Here is a 15,783-nt window from a genome sequence, read left to right on the forward strand (position 1 = left end):
TAAACGAAGGTCGATCATGTGATGAACATATACATTCCAAGAATTAATTCCTATTCTGCACGTAGAGATATTTCTATATATAACCTCCACATCACTTCCTGCTAGCTATAGCATCTCATTAGCTGGGCGGCCTCGAATAAAAGTCTTTCCTATTTGAAGACAAAAGAATACACAAAATCAGAAACTAGCATTTCTCATCTTTTGCTTCCATCTGTTCTGTTAGTCACCACTAACATCATTTTTTCTCTACACTGCCTATTTAATCTGTTGTTATATATCCTCTTACGTACATATCCCATTGTTTTGAGTTCCACTCCATTCGATTCCCACGGCTAGCTTATAAAACCTCACTCATCGTTTGTATAGTTAAGACCTAATTATTATTTCTCAACTTCGATCACTCCAGACAACACCACCACCATGGTTCAACACCGCTTCATCATGATATCATTTCCAGCTCAAGGTCACATCAATCCCTCCATCCAACTAGCAAAGCGCCTCATCCATACCACTGGTGCGCATGTCACCTTCCTCACCACCGTCTTTGCCCACCGCCACATCGACTACGGTTCAACTACTCTAAGTGGCTTGACCGTTGCCCCCTACTCCGATGGGTACGACGATGGGACTAAGCCTGAAGACGATAAGCAGCATGTCAGTAATGAGCTAAAGCTTCGCAGTTCGCAAGCGATTATGGACCTTGTAGATTCTGGTGCGAATGAGGGCCACCCTTACACTTGCATAGTGTACACTTTACTTCTCACTTGGGTCGCTGAAGTGGCCGCTGAGCTCCACCTCCCAAGCGTTATGGCTTGGATTCAGCCTGCCACAGTGTTCGACATATACTATTATTACTTCAACGGCTATAAAGAACTCATCGAGAACAATATCAGAGCTGATAACGATGACTCTTCCTTTGCAGTAGAATTACCAGGCCTACCACTATTGTTGAAGAGCCGCGACCTTCCCTCCTTCCTTCGAGCTTCAAATCCGTACAGTTCCTTTCTCCCATTCTTCGAAGATCAGTTCGAGAAACTTGGGAAACTAAGCATGCCAATCATATTGGTTAACACGTTCAATGCTCTAGAACCCGAGGCCTTAAAAGCAATCGACAAGTACAAATTGATGGGAGTCGGGCCTTTAGTGCCGTCAGCTTTCTTGGACGGAAAAGATTCATCAGATAAAACTTTTGGATGCGATCTTTTCCAGAAAGCAAAAGGCTCCACCTACATGGAATGGCTAAATACAAAGCCTGAAAGGTCAGTCGTCTACGTCTCATTTGGGAGCATTTCCGTGCTGTCCAAGATTCAGATGGAGGAACTTGGAAAAGGGTTGTTGGATTCTGGACGTCCTTTTCTGTGGGTGATTAGAGAAAACCAAAAGAATGTTGAAGGTAAGGAAGAAAAAGAAGAGGAACTGAGTTGCAGAGCGGAACTAGAAGAGCTTGGGATGATAGTCCCGTGGTGTAGCCAACTGGAGGTGCTTTCAAATCCTTCGTTAGGGTGTTTTGTGACACATTGTGGCTGGAACTCAAGCTTGGAGAGTTTGATTTCTGGGGTACCAGTGGTGACGTTACCTCAGTGGACAGACCAATGCACTAACGCAAAATTGATAGAGGAAACGTGGAAGACAGGAGTTAGGGTAGCACCGAATGAGGGGGGTGTTGTTGTGGGTGAGGAGCTGAAGAAGTGTATAGATTTGGTGATGGGAAATGAAGAGTTGAGAAGGAATGCTGAGAAATGGAAGGAGTTGGCGAGAGAGGCTGTGAGTGAAGGGGGTTCATCTGACAACAATCTGAAGGCATTTCTGGAGGAGATTGAAGATGGCGCGCTTATGCTAGGCTAGCTAGAAGAACATTAACTCACTAGCTAGGTTATTTGGCTTGGGGTAGAAATAAATGTATTTATTTTTAATCTTCTTCTTGTTTCATTTTCCTACTTCGATCTGTATGAGTGTATGTATTCCTTTCAGCCAAAATGAGATACTGTATGCATGTATTCCTTGTCTTGTGACTGAAAATCGTGCCGACTTATGTACGTTCTTTTATTTTTCACATTTGCCACACATGTAAAATTTCAAATAATAACACTTAAAATGTTATCATTGTTATCCTTCAAAAAAAAAAATGTTATCATTGTCACATTTTGTATACATTGGGTATATTAATATTAATCCCTTGTTCTTTGGAGTATGGAGTGACCACGTCTAACAATTTTCAAGTGTTCAATTATTAATATACTATAATGTATAGTTCTGATAATTAGGGATTCGACGACGTATTCCTTATACCAACAATTTGAATTGTCCTACTGTTCTGGACTACTTACGAGTTACGAGTTAAGCTGTTTAATAGATTGTTGACGTTAACGCACCATGATTATATCGAAAAACCGTTTGTAATCTATTCCTTGTGCGCGCATAAACTTATGCTTCAAATTAATTATATTGAAGTGATCATGTTGTAAGAAATGTTAACGACTTTAATTAGTTGATATATAAAAGAACTATTTACACTGCTGCAATCATGATCAAATTATATGACCCTTGTCATGTTCTGAAAATAGCTAGTTCTTAGCTCATCTGTTTAACGCGGTACGTACATGCAGGGACTTCAAATACGTACGTGCTTCATATTTTCATAACATGGGGTGCTGCAAATGTTGTGGTTGAGTCGGACTGTTGTAGAGGCAGTTGCCTATCGATATTGCAGATTGTCGATCAGGAAATTAAGCAATTGCATTTGCGCTCTGGATAATCTTCAAGATGTAATTATGGATCATTCATACATGATACAACGATCTAGAACTTGTAATAAGGTTGGTTATAGATAGACTAGCAGCCATTCTTATGAATCTTGCCAAAATAAGCTGTGGCAGAGACAAACTCATGAATCCAAGTATCATAGATCTCCTTACTCTCTCTCTCCTTATTACATCTGTCGACTAAAATCAGGCTTAGTACGTGCTTCAATCAATATTCCAAATCTTAATCCATTCAAATGGGAAGGAAACAAAAAGTTTCCGATAGCTTACCTTCTTGTCCCATATATGCGCTCCGTCTCAAATGTCATTCTCAAGCCACTAGGGCTGTCTATGAGGATTACGACCAATATCAACTGTTCAGCATCCGACATTCCAATCATCCCTGATTCTACATTTTTTGGTTCTACCGACTAGTCATATTATCTAATATTCATGATGCAATTTATAATATTTGAGCAAGGCAGGACAACCAACATGGCTACATACCATGCATTTCTAAAAAATCCAGCCAGGTGGTCAATAAACAAACAAAAGAGTTCGAACCTTATGTGTTTGATATTATTAGATGAAAATTACATGAATATAAGAGTTACTTTTAGTGAAATTACTTGTTAAATACTATTTACATTTGATTTTATATCTGTAGAAGGCTCATGTCACCATCACCTATTTAAAACTTTCTATCTAATAAGTGGAATTTTCACTACTACAAAAATAGCGATACACAACAGTGAATTGTAGTTGTTGATGGCCAGCAAAACCGTTTTATGTTCAGCTCTTGTGTGATTGAAAATGACCTATCGGTCACAGAGCTATGGATCACCGTTGTATGATTCTCGGCAGGTGCTCAGCAGCTCCTCGACAGCTCGATACAGTTGGGCTCTATCATACAATAAACATGTTTTGCGACATATTGAGTTTGTTCTATCTTTGTGAATTAGGCAACAAACTATAAACTTGAGTTTCATTGTGTGTTTGGAACTTGTACAATAAAGGTTTTAATAGAATTTGTTGTGTGAAGATGGACCTCGGCATGATGGTCGAAAGAAGCACTCGGCAATTGGCTCTTCAAACAACTGATAATATGTGAACATAGTTGTGTGAAACTTATCATACAACTAATGCAAACTTGAGTTTCATTGTATGGTTGGCAATCACACAACAATCTATTTTAGTGTTCTGTTATGTGTATCCTTTGTTGCACAACAAACTTTTTAATGCATTTTGTTATGTGCTAGTTAATCATACAACAACTTTTTCAGTTGTACTCATTTTGTTTAGTTGTGTGAGTGCAATGAGAGCATATTCTTTTGAATTTGTTGTTTGCTGAACTGCTGCAATCATATTGTAAATTCAATAAAAGCCAATACTAAAAGTAGTGATCATATCAAAAAATCCATAAACCAAAGCTTTCAAGTATTCAAATATCCAAAGCTCTTTAGATTCCTAGTAGCAATTAAATGAAAAGGTACAAGCTCCTAGACAGTTAAAGGTCCATGAGAAGAACTACCCCACTCACGATCTAGAGCTCGCTGCAGTTGTTTTGCCTTAAAGATTTGGAGGCATTACTTGTATGGTGAGAAATTTCAACTATTTTCTGATCATAAGAGTTTGAAGTATATGTTCTCACAGAATGAATTGAATATGAGGCAGAGGAGATGGATGAAACTCCTTAAGGATTATGACTTCACCTTGGAGTATCACCCCGGAAAAGCAAACATAGTTGCCGATGTCTTGAGCAGGAAACCGAGAGATATGATAGCTTCTCTTATGGTACAAGAATGGCTTATGCTCGAAACTGCATCTGAGTTTGATCTTGTACAATCAGGAAGAGAACTAACGGTCCTTCTTAGTAGTGTCTCAGTGCAGCCTACATTAATCTCAAGGATCATTTAGAGTTAGGCACAAGATAGATTCTCATGAGCTAAGTTGGGGGATCTTGTGGTGGATTCGCTTGATGAATGTCTATCCGAGTGGAGAGTTGGATCAGATGGAGGTTTGAGGTTTGGGACAAGATTATGTGTTCCAGACTGTGCATATCTCAAAGAGGAGGTCCTTCGTACATCACACCGATCTCGTTATACAGTACACCCTGGGAGCACCAAGATGTATAAAGACCTCTGTAGGCAATTCTGGTGGAACGGAATGAAGAAAGACATGACATAGTTTGTATCAAAGTGCCTTACTTGTCAGCAAGTGAAGGCAGAACATCAGTGACCTACTAGCATGTTAAAGGCATTGACTATTGCTCTTTGGAAGTGGGAACAAATTTCTATGGACTTTGTGACAGGACTGCCTAAGTCTAAGAAAGGTCGCGATGCAATATGGGTGATTGTCAATCGATTGACGAAGTTGGCACACTTTCTTCCAGTATCAATGAAGTACTCAGTGGATGTGCTAGGGAAGCTATATGTGGATGAGATAGTGAGACTTCATGGAGCTCTTGTTTCTATTGTTTTTGACTGAGATGCACGTTTCACTTCGAAGTTCTAGGGTGGTTTACAGAAGGCTATGGGTACTACCTTGGATATGAGTACTGCATTTCATCCTCAAACTGATGGACATAAAGAAATGGTGAATCAGGTGATGGAGAATATGTTGAGAGCTTGTATTCTTGATTTTAAAGGAAGTTGGGAGGATCACCTGAGGTTGATTGAGTTTGCCTATAATAATAGTTACCATGCTAGCATAGGCATGTCACCTTATGAGGCTCTTTACGATAGACCATGTAGATCACCTATCTGTTTGGCCGAAGTTGGTGATGAAGCACTAATGGGTCCTGAGATGGTTCAGGAAACCTCGGAGAAGATCTCGATTATTCAAGATAGGATCAAAACAACACAAAGTAGACAAAAGAGTTATGCAGACTTAAACAGGAGACATGTCGTGTTCGGGATTGGCGACCACGTGTTCCTAAAATCTCTCTTATGAAGGGCGTCGTGCGATTTGGCAAGAAATGAAAGTTAGCTCCGAGGTATGTTGGGCCCTTTGAGATTCTTGAGAAAGTAGGAGATTTGGCCTATCGACTAACTTTACCTACAACCATGTCTGGTGTTCACAACGTCTTCCACATTTCTATGTTGAGGAAGTATGTACCAGATGAGTCACATGCGATTGATCACAGCTCCATACAGGTGAGGAAAAATGCCACATTTGTTATTGAGCCGGTTCGTATTTTGGATAGATCCACAAAGAAGCTTCGTATGAAAGAGGTGGAGTTAGTTAAAGTGTTGTGGAGTTACCATGATGAGGGCGATGCCTCTTGAGAGCTAGAGCCGGATATGAAGACAAGATATCCGCAATTGTTTGTTGAGTAGAACACTTGAATTTCGGAATGAAATTCCTTTAAGGGGGGTAGAATGTATACCCCGAATATTCAGGTTGGCTTTGTATTAATTCATGTAAGTTATTAAACTTGGAATTGAGTCGCCTTATTTTGTTGCTCGTCTCCGAAAACTTTATTCACGAAAGTTATAGAGCTCGTCGATACGAGTTCATGAACAGTCAAACACCTTAATCAGACGTCGTATATGAAAGTTATTATCGACGGAAGTTGGTTTTCAAATTTGGAAAATGTATAAGGATATTTTTAAGAAACTCTAGTTTCCAAAAAGGAAACAGCCTCTCTCTCCCTCCCCGACCCCGACCTCCTTCCTAAACTTCACCACCGATAATCTCCCCTCTCCGGCGACCGTGGCCCTCGCCACCGGCCCCAAGACCACCGCACGCTCAACCGCTCCAACCCCGGACAAGACGCGCCCTCCCTCGCTGCCGTGAAGCCTCACCGATGAGCGGTGTTTTCTGCAAAATCCCATTGCCGATTCAAGCTTCGCCGCTGATGAGTTTTGAACCATAGCTCTTGCATTCGACATCTTGGCTGGGTTTAGCACGAAATTGGAGCTCAAATCGGAGGTTTAAACGTCTGAGTTGAGCTTGGAACTACCGAAGCTTTCCGGCCAATTTCTGGCAATTTTCCGGCGATCTGGGTTACAACGAAGGTATGGTTGTGAACTCTTCCTCATGCTCTTAATCTTTCATGTTTGATGTTTGTTGTTTTGATGAGTTTTGGGCGGAGGTGGTGGGGTGGCGTGTGTCGCCATCTGTGGCAATGCGTGGGAGGAGGTGAGGGCAGTAGGGGCTAAGTTATCAAGCTAGGACGGCATAGGAAATGGAGTTGCGGGTTTTGTGGGCTGCCTCGGAGGTCACGCGCGCCGGTTTGGGCGGTGCGTGAGCCCCACGCGCGGCTACTGTTGGTGGCGCATGAACAGTATTTCTGAAACAGTAAATTGTAAAAGTAATTTTTGAACAGAAAATCGGTGAATAGTGATTACGTGAATAATAATTTGGTGAACAATAATAGTTAAGCAGTAAATACATGAACATTAATTACGTAAAAATTATAATTTGTTGAACAGTAATCAGTTGTATCGAATCGGTACCTGAGGTTTTACGTATCGTTCCTAAACGTTTTTTATGCTATTAAGTGACCGACAAAATGAGTGAGGAAATTACTCTCGGTGTTGTGGAAATTACACTCAGGCAATACTGTGAGTAAATCTCACTATGACGAGTCTACCCTTGGCGGTGACTCATATTTACGTTTTCTTAAAAAGATTGAACTATGACATGTTTATAATATAGTGGGTTGTGTATGTGTATAAATGGTAAATATAATACATATATATGGGTTACTATATTATATATTGTTACGTATTTTATTTCCAAATGAGTTGTAATGTGGCGACTATATTATTATTGAGCAAGATTTGCTTGGTTGTAGTACAATAAACATGTGTTGATTGTTATATTGTACGTGATTTTAACATTGAGTCTTGTTAAAACTTTTTCTGGTCTTTGCACGTTGTTGGCAGTAATCGGAACCGAGCCTTGGCCGGGTGTTGTTTACGATTCAGTTAGAGCTCTAGTATATCTGTCGGTGTACTGCATAAGGGGTAACAGATGGGTTGCCTGGGTCTCATGAGTACCCATATTTTTTGTGATATTGGGTAACAGATGTGTTGCCCATTATCGGTCGGCGTATTACATGAGGGGTAACAGATGAGTACCTAGGTCTCATGAATACCAGTATTTTCAATGTAATTGGGTAAAAATATGGGTTGCCCAATTTGTCATGAGTACTTAGATTTTCAGATGTTATTGGAAAACCAGATGGGTCGTCCAATGTTTTACGAGTACATTTATTTTTAAATATCATTGGTATTTTCTTTAGTATGCGATGTGTGTTATACTATTGGTTTACTTATACGAACTGCAAAGCTTACCGGGTTTGTGTTTACAATCCCGGTACACTTATTCAATGGTGTAGGAGATAGTTCTGCATGTGTGGATTAGCATAATTGGAGGGCTTTCTCTGAAGATTGTCGAAGTTTATTTATTCTATTTGTGGTGAGGATTGAGCGGATTTTACATTTTCATTTGTTATAATACTTGAATTATGAACTGGTTTTGTAATAATCAAATCGATTGAGTCGTACTTTGAACTCAGTTTCGATACACTGTGACTATAAAATGATTTCAATATATTTTAGATTGTTTTAGAGTTTTTCATGGCTTCGATTTCGAGTTTTATCACTCGAAATTTTGGGGTTATGACAAGTTTCCATCCGAGTCCTTGTAAGCGACATAATGAACCTGCAAATCAGAGTGTAAGAATCTATGCATGTAACAGAAAATATGAGTTCTAAAAGATAAGTACTTGTGAAAAGATCGCGATCAATAAAGAGAAAATAACCAGCCTTCTAGTTTTAATATCACGTACATTATCACAATATCACATGAAGGCTTAAAGTTTGTGCTCCAGCTAGCTATCCTGGCTAGTACTCGACACTGCTTGAAGGATCAATTCCTACATATAGAGGGTACTTACTTACTGTCAGTACTTACCTGCAGAGTGCAAATAACTGCTTCATACATAATGATATGAACACTAGCTAACTCCATTCCAGTATAGTCTACGGTATTCAGATTTGTACTGGTATATGTGCCTGGTTTGTGTACTCATCAGAACTAGGAGCCATAGACAAGTACCACTACTCTCTTGCTGAATCAAGTTTTATTGGGATTTAAAAGAATAAAAAAGAAGAATTGAAGAAGACTATTAGTAAAAGCATAAATGCCCATTGCTCACTTTGTTCACATAGCTCAAAAAAAATACCAGAGGGTTTTGCTTGAGTCCCATACATAAACCATAAAGAGATACCAATTTGTGTTTCAGTGCATTAAAATAAACAACCCCACTCTAAAAACAAAAATCACATTTCATTTTCTTTAAAAAGAGTTCTAGCTAGCCTTAAAGGCTTTCAGTTTCAGCTACTTCATCCCAAAATCACATAGCTATAGATAGCACATTGCTTCTCATATCAAGCAGCTAGATCAGAGCTACAATATTACCATAAACTTCTAACTAATTAAGAATCACATCGCTTCTCATAACAACACACATGATGAATCTAATAGCTCATTCTTCATTTCAAATCTCATTTCTATTTGTATAAGCAACCACAAAACAAAGACAAAGTAAACTGACACAATTTGGAAATAGAGGTTATGTAAATTTAGTGGACTAGTATGAAGTTTTGAAATCTAAGTTTCTTAATTAAACACAAACCACAAAACTAACAGATTCTCAATTAGACGCCAAATCTTAACCAAGAGCAACACAATAGGAATACAGTAGCATCTAGGGGAAGAGTTTACCTTAAACTGATCCCAAAATCAACTCATAATGCTGAAACTCCACCATCTTCTCTAATCCAAGTCTAACAAGTGATCTTCCTCCAAATCTCCCCAAATAGGACATGCAAATGCAATTAAAAATTCCCCACATAAGAAGCAAAACTAAAGAAGCAGAAGACATTAACCATTGATCAAAGGATGAGCAAGTTGGTTTCAGTTGCAAAAGAAATGTAATATTTCCAATTGTATGTCCACACAACTCTTGTTTACATCAAAATGAGATTCTGGCCTGTGTCTGCTTAAAAGAACTTACTCATGAAAGCCGATTCATTCTTTGCTTCTAGGTCTAGCAAGAGAGGCTAAGTAAGCTTTGGCATTCAAGTAACTACAATGAATGAACATGAAACCACAAAACAGACAGAATATTTACCTGCTTCTTCTCATAGTCCTTCACAGCTATTTACTTGATTTTTCCTAACCAAACAAACAACCATAGAAACATAATTAGAACCAAATTAGAAACATTACACCAAGGTTAATCTCATACAATGTAATCTAGATTCCATGTTAATACTACATCATAAATTGAGATTCTCAAACAAAAATTGCAAGTGTTTGGCTCTCATATTTGCTATAAGAACTAGGAGATCTTATAGTAGTAGTCAGTGACTTCCATTTCTTGCCACCAGCTTTCCCAACATGCATTATGAACAGAGTGAAATAAACACAACTGTGATCAAACCCCATGATGCAGGACAAATAACGAGAACTGTAGGCTAAGGATTGTTTAAAAACTCTTAGGCTAAGAAGGAATTAGAGGTGGGAATTCAAGACCAGAACAAGACTACTGGAATCACACCAGTAGAACTCTAGGCATCACACCCAGAAATTAGGCTGCGTCACACAGGCCTGGGAGGAAGCAAAAGCTTTCAATTTGTTATAAACTTAATTCCGCCTGCAAAAGGCTACAAAGACCTTTATATATAGAGAAACTAAAACCCTATAACCACTAGGATAAAGTAAAACACAAATTACCTAATAATAAAACAAAACCTAATAAGAAAGAAATCATAAAACTTCCTAAAACTCAAAAACAAATCCTTGCTAAAACCAAATCAAGCAAGTTCCCATGTAGACATATCATCACCTATAGAATGCCAGATCAAGGCCTGAGCTTTGGAACCTTCTTTACCACGTCTCTTATAAAACTTTAATGATTTTTGCCATGTAAATCCTCTATCATTCCCTCCTGACTGAAAAGAACTCGACCCCGACGAGTGAAAAGCATGAAACCGTTCATACATATCAGGATCCAAATGCTGCAGCTCAGTATCAGATCCATGTACAATCAGAAAGTGGACGATTCTTCCACTTGATGAGGTACTTTTGATAACCGCCTCCCCGAGTGGATATGAGTTGATGATTAACAATATCCTCTATGGTGTCAGGTGAGCTAGTTGCTCGTGGGAACTGAACAATGGGTGTATCGCCTGTTGTCTCCTCATTTTGACCTGAGTACAAAGTGAGGTCTTCAATGTTAAATACATTACTGATGCCCAAATCAGCAGGTAATTCAAGTACATAGGCATTAACACTGATCTTCTGCAAAATCTTGTATGGACCAGCCGTCCTAGGATGAAGTTTCTTTTAGAGCCTTTTAGAATACCTCTCAGGTTTAATCCTCACCAAAACCATGTCACCCACATTAAATTCAGCAAACTTCCGCCGTAAGTCGACATGTCCTTGTATCCCTCATTGCTGAAAGCTATTTTCCTCCGCACCTCATCATGGATATTGTGTATGTGACTACTTAAGGTCTCAGCTTCAGCACTAGGTCGAGCCTCAAGTGTCAAAGAAACCAGATCAATTGGTTTTCGAGGGAGGAGGCCAGTCACTATCTCAAAAGGGCTACGACCAGTAGACTGATTTGTAGAGTTGTTATATGCAAATTCATCTATAGGGAGAACCTGGTCCCAGCTAACCCCATGATCACGAACCAAACAGCGGAGCAATTCACCTAAGCTCTGATTAACAACCTATGTCTGCCCATCGGTTTAAGGGTTGAAAGCTAAGGAAAAGTTAACATATTGCCTTTCTTGGCCTACAATGAGGTCAGCGTATAAGCTACTGAAATCCTTGCAAGATGAATAATCCCTTTTTAGCAAGTCAAAACCAACGACCTGAATAGCAGTAGAAGATAACAGATAAGTCACACGACTGAATGCATTTGCAGCCTTGTTTTCAGCTCCAGACTAGTGCCTAATAACAAAAGAATACTCTTGTAGAAAGGACAACCATTTGCCATGTCGGTGACTAAGCTTCTTCTGGGAGTTGATATACTTGAGTGCCTCATGGTGAGAGAATAAAATAAACTCATTTGGTATGAGGTAATAGCGCCAATACCGAAGGGTTTGCACCACCGCATAAAACTCCTTGTCATAGGTGGAATACCTTTGCTTAGCGTCATTAAGCTTCTCGCTAAAAAATGCCACAGGATATCCTTCTTGACTCAGTACCCCTCCAATTCCCACATGAGATGCATCATATGTCACCTCAAATACTTTTAAGAAATCTGGGAGACGCAAAACTGGAGCTTCTGTCATCTTTCTCTTAATCTCTTCAAATGCTATGGTTGCTGCCTTTTTCCATTGAAACTGTCCCGCCTTCATACAATAAGTGATAGGAGCCATTACAGTCTTAATGTTACGACCCGAATCTTTTACGATTCGTGGCGATAATAGTTTTATCTTTTACTCGGAGCGAGAGTCGTACTAAGTGTGACGACTCTAAAAGTTGACTTTTCGATGCGTAAATTTTTCGAGAAAACTTTCTTCACGAAAGTCGTAGAGCTCGTCGATACTAGTTCGTAAACATGCGGCACGCCTAAATCGGAGTTCGTATGGAAATGTTACGAATCAGATTAACGTTTGGGCTTTTTTGGAATTTAGTTTAAATAGGGGGTGAAAATCGAAAAAAAAAAGATATTCGAAAATCGGTTTGGCGCCACTGTTCATGTTTGGGGCAGTAGGTTGCTCCATGGAGTAGCATTCGTCGATACGAACTCATCGACGTATTTGATTGTCGTATGTTGTTGGTAATCTAAATTATCGTATATAGGATAAATGTGGTTGTTGTGATTGTGGTATGCTTGGTGTATGATGATTATGGTGATGGTTGTGTATGTATGATGTGTTGATGTGTGTGATACAGATCGGATTGGTTATGAGGTTTACATGGTTATGTGAGTGTTGTAGGTTGGCAATAAATGTGATAGTTTGTGATATGACATTTACCCTCGATAGTTGTTGGTTGTGAGGTCGGGTTGTTATGGTGAATTGTTGAACTACGAATGGTTTGATCCCTCGTAGAGAGTACGTAGGCAGCTCAAACAAGGTTTGGGTGCAGCCACAATTATTTTAGATTAGATTTCGATTTGCTGGTTTTAATTTGGTTTTAGTGCGTAATTAGGTTTAGTTTTGGGATGGGTCGTCTCAACTAAAATTCCGTATGAAACGTCTGTAAAACGTGGCTAATCCTTAGAAACTTCGAACCTCTTGTAAGTTCTTGGGAATTGGCCATTCTACTATTGCCTTCACTTTGACTGGATCAACTTCAAGACCCGCTGATGAAATAATAAAACCCAAAAACACAACAATGGGCTTCACAAAAGAACACTTCTTCAGATTTAATTAAAGCTTATCCCGCCGAAGAACTCTCAGAACTTGGCTTAGGTGACTGAGATGTTCTTCCATGGTGCGGCTGTATATTAAAATATCATCGAAGTAGACAACCAAAAAACGACCAATAAAGGGTTGTAGTACCTGATTCATAAAGCGCATGAACGTACTAGGTGCATTGGAAAGTCCAAATGAAATGACCAACCACTCATACAGCCCATCCCTTGTCTTGTACGCAGTCTTCCACTCATCTCCAGGTCTAATTCTTATTTGATGGTAGCCACTTCGTAGATCTAACTTTGAAAACTGACTAGAACCAGTCATCATATCCAACATGTCATTTTGTTGATAGCCCGACTGTCAACACACATCCGCCAACTACCATCTTTTTTTGGTGTTAGTAAAGCCGGAACAGAGCAGAGACTTAGACTGTCTGGAATAAACCCCTTAGATAACAACTCATCCACCTGTCTTTTGAGTTCTGCATGCTCACTAGGATTTATGCGATAAGCCGGAAGGTTGGGCAATTGTGATCCTGGAATAAAGTCTATGGCATGTTGAATGGTGCGCATAGGGGGAAGCTCATTAGGCAATTCTTCTGGACCCAAATCCAAAAAGGTGAACAATAACTTCGTTATTGCCGGATTTTCTGGTGACACTTGATAATCTGGGACAACGACCATTCCTGAAGTTTCTTTTGCCACTAGAGCATATATGACTCTAGTTTCTTCACATTCTTCCTGGAATTTCTTCTTTGTGAGAATATGAAGGGACTCCTTTTATCTTCATCAGACTTAGACGTCCTTCGTTTGTACTTTTCCAAGTCAGCAGTTTTCATTGGCTTCAAGGTTACTTTCTTCTTGTTGAATGGAAAGGAATAAGTATTTTTCTTCATGTCGTGATGAACCTCTCGATCAAACAACCATGGTCTCCCAAGAAGGATGTGTGTCACATTCACGGGGATCACGTCACACCAGATAGAATCAGTGTAGTCGCCACAAGAGAACGAAACAAGGCATCTCTGAGTTACTGGAATCTGGGTGTTGTCAATCCAAGCTACTTTGTATGGTTGTGGATGTGGCTGAACTGGAAGTTTGAGTCGCTCAGCGGTTGATAGGGAAACAACATTAATATAGCTACCGCCATTAATAATTAGTTTCTGAGCCTTCTCCCCACAACAAACTAGCATCTGAAAAATGGAAGTTCGACGCCAATCCTCCTCTTCCACTTTTGGGGCTGCTAAGATGCGCCTGACGACTGAGTGATGTGTCTAAGCCATCTTCCTCGAGATCATCTGTATCATATTCCCCATAGTCAAAATCAGCATCTGCTGCCTGCCCCTCTGCATCTTCCTCTTGCTCAACCCTAATATGCATATTTTTCTTTGGGCATTGATATCCCATATCACATGTTAACCCACACTTGAAGCAGATTGTAGCCTTTGAAGAAGAAAGCTTGGAATCTTGTGTTCGATTGAAGGATGGAGCTCCAAACCGTGCTTTACCAATGGCTTCAAATAGTTTCTTTTGAACTGTTTCATTACCCTAACCTCCAAATTTCTTCTGTGTGGTATACCCCAAATATTCTTCCAAGTCCAAAGCGACTTGAAAAGCATGTTCGAGACTGTACACTGGATGGCGAATCATCTCCATCTTTATGTCAGGTCTCAAACCAGCTTTGAACCTTGCAAGAGCTTGTTTTGGGTCTTCTACAATTTGACTCCTTGTCTTTAGTTCATCAAACTTTTGCATAAACTCGGACACTGACATGTTAACTTGCCGGAGAGCAGTGAGCTGATCGCACAAGTTGTCCAGATAATTAGATGGCATGTATTTCTCTCGCAACTTGTCCTTCATCTCTTCCCATGAATTGATTGGTGGCTATCCCAATCTCCTAATATCGCCTTCAACACCAGCCCACCATACTTTTGCTAAGAGTACCAGTTTCATCTTAGCAAATCTCACTCGGTGCTCATCTTCCATGTCATACCAGTCAAAATACTCTTCAATTCGAGCAAGCCAATCTGAAAACACAGTGGGATCAGTTTGTCCCTCAAAATCGGGTACTTCAATCTTAACTTTCTTCGTGATATCCCAGCAGTATCCACCTTGTTATGGGAACTACTGTTTGCAAGGAAGTCCTTAACCAATCGCCTTAGGATTGCTTACTTGACACTGCTCGTCCTGGTCATTAGAACTGTTTTCTTCAGTAGCTTCTTATTCTACGTTATCTGTCGTGTCACATGCGGAAGCTTTCCCACGATCTTCAATTTTTTTTACCCGAGTGTCTAGGGATTCAAGTTGCTCCAAAATCTTTATTAACAAAGCATCTCGCTGGAGTCAAGCGTCCCCCAAAGTTTTTACCTGGTCTTGTAGCCATCGGATCAACATGGCTCTGGTGCCAAAATGATGTAGGACAAATAACGAGAACTATAGGCTAAGGATTGTTTAAAAACTCTTAGTATAAGAAGGAATTAAAGGTGGGAATTCAAGACCAGAACAAGACTACTGGAATCACACCAGTAGAACTCTAGGCATCAGACCCAGAAATTAGGCTGCGTCACACACGCTTGGAAAGAAGCAAAAGCTTTCACTTTGTTATAAACTCAATTCCGCCTGCAAAAGGCTACAAAGACCTCTGTATATAGA

General features: G+C 39.8%; 1 protein-coding gene across 1 annotated transcript; it reads left to right on the forward strand.

The window, feature by feature from the left end:
- The first annotated feature begins 417 nt into the window (after nucleotides 1-417).
- Nucleotides 418-1,845, forward strand: LOC126792193 (phloretin 4'-O-glucosyltransferase-like). Its single transcript, XM_050518665.1, has one exon. It carries the CDS (start codon nucleotides 421-423, stop codon nucleotides 1,843-1,845), a length of 1,425 nt encoding a protein of 474 aa, XP_050374622.1. The 5' UTR covers nucleotides 418-420.
- The last annotated feature ends 13,938 nt before the right edge of the window (nucleotides 1,846-15,783 follow it).

Source organism: Argentina anserina, chromosome 4 (assembly GCF_933775445.1).
Source record: "Argentina anserina chromosome 4, drPotAnse1.1, whole genome shotgun sequence".
NCBI classification, from domain to species: domain Eukaryota; kingdom Viridiplantae; phylum Streptophyta; class Magnoliopsida; order Rosales; family Rosaceae; genus Argentina; species Argentina anserina.

What these genes read in the sequence shown, in the direction of transcription:
- LOC126792193 (XM_050518665.1), top strand. Translation starts at nt 421, where the DNA reads ATGGTTCAACACCGCTTCATCATGATATCATTTCCAGCTCAAGGTCAC.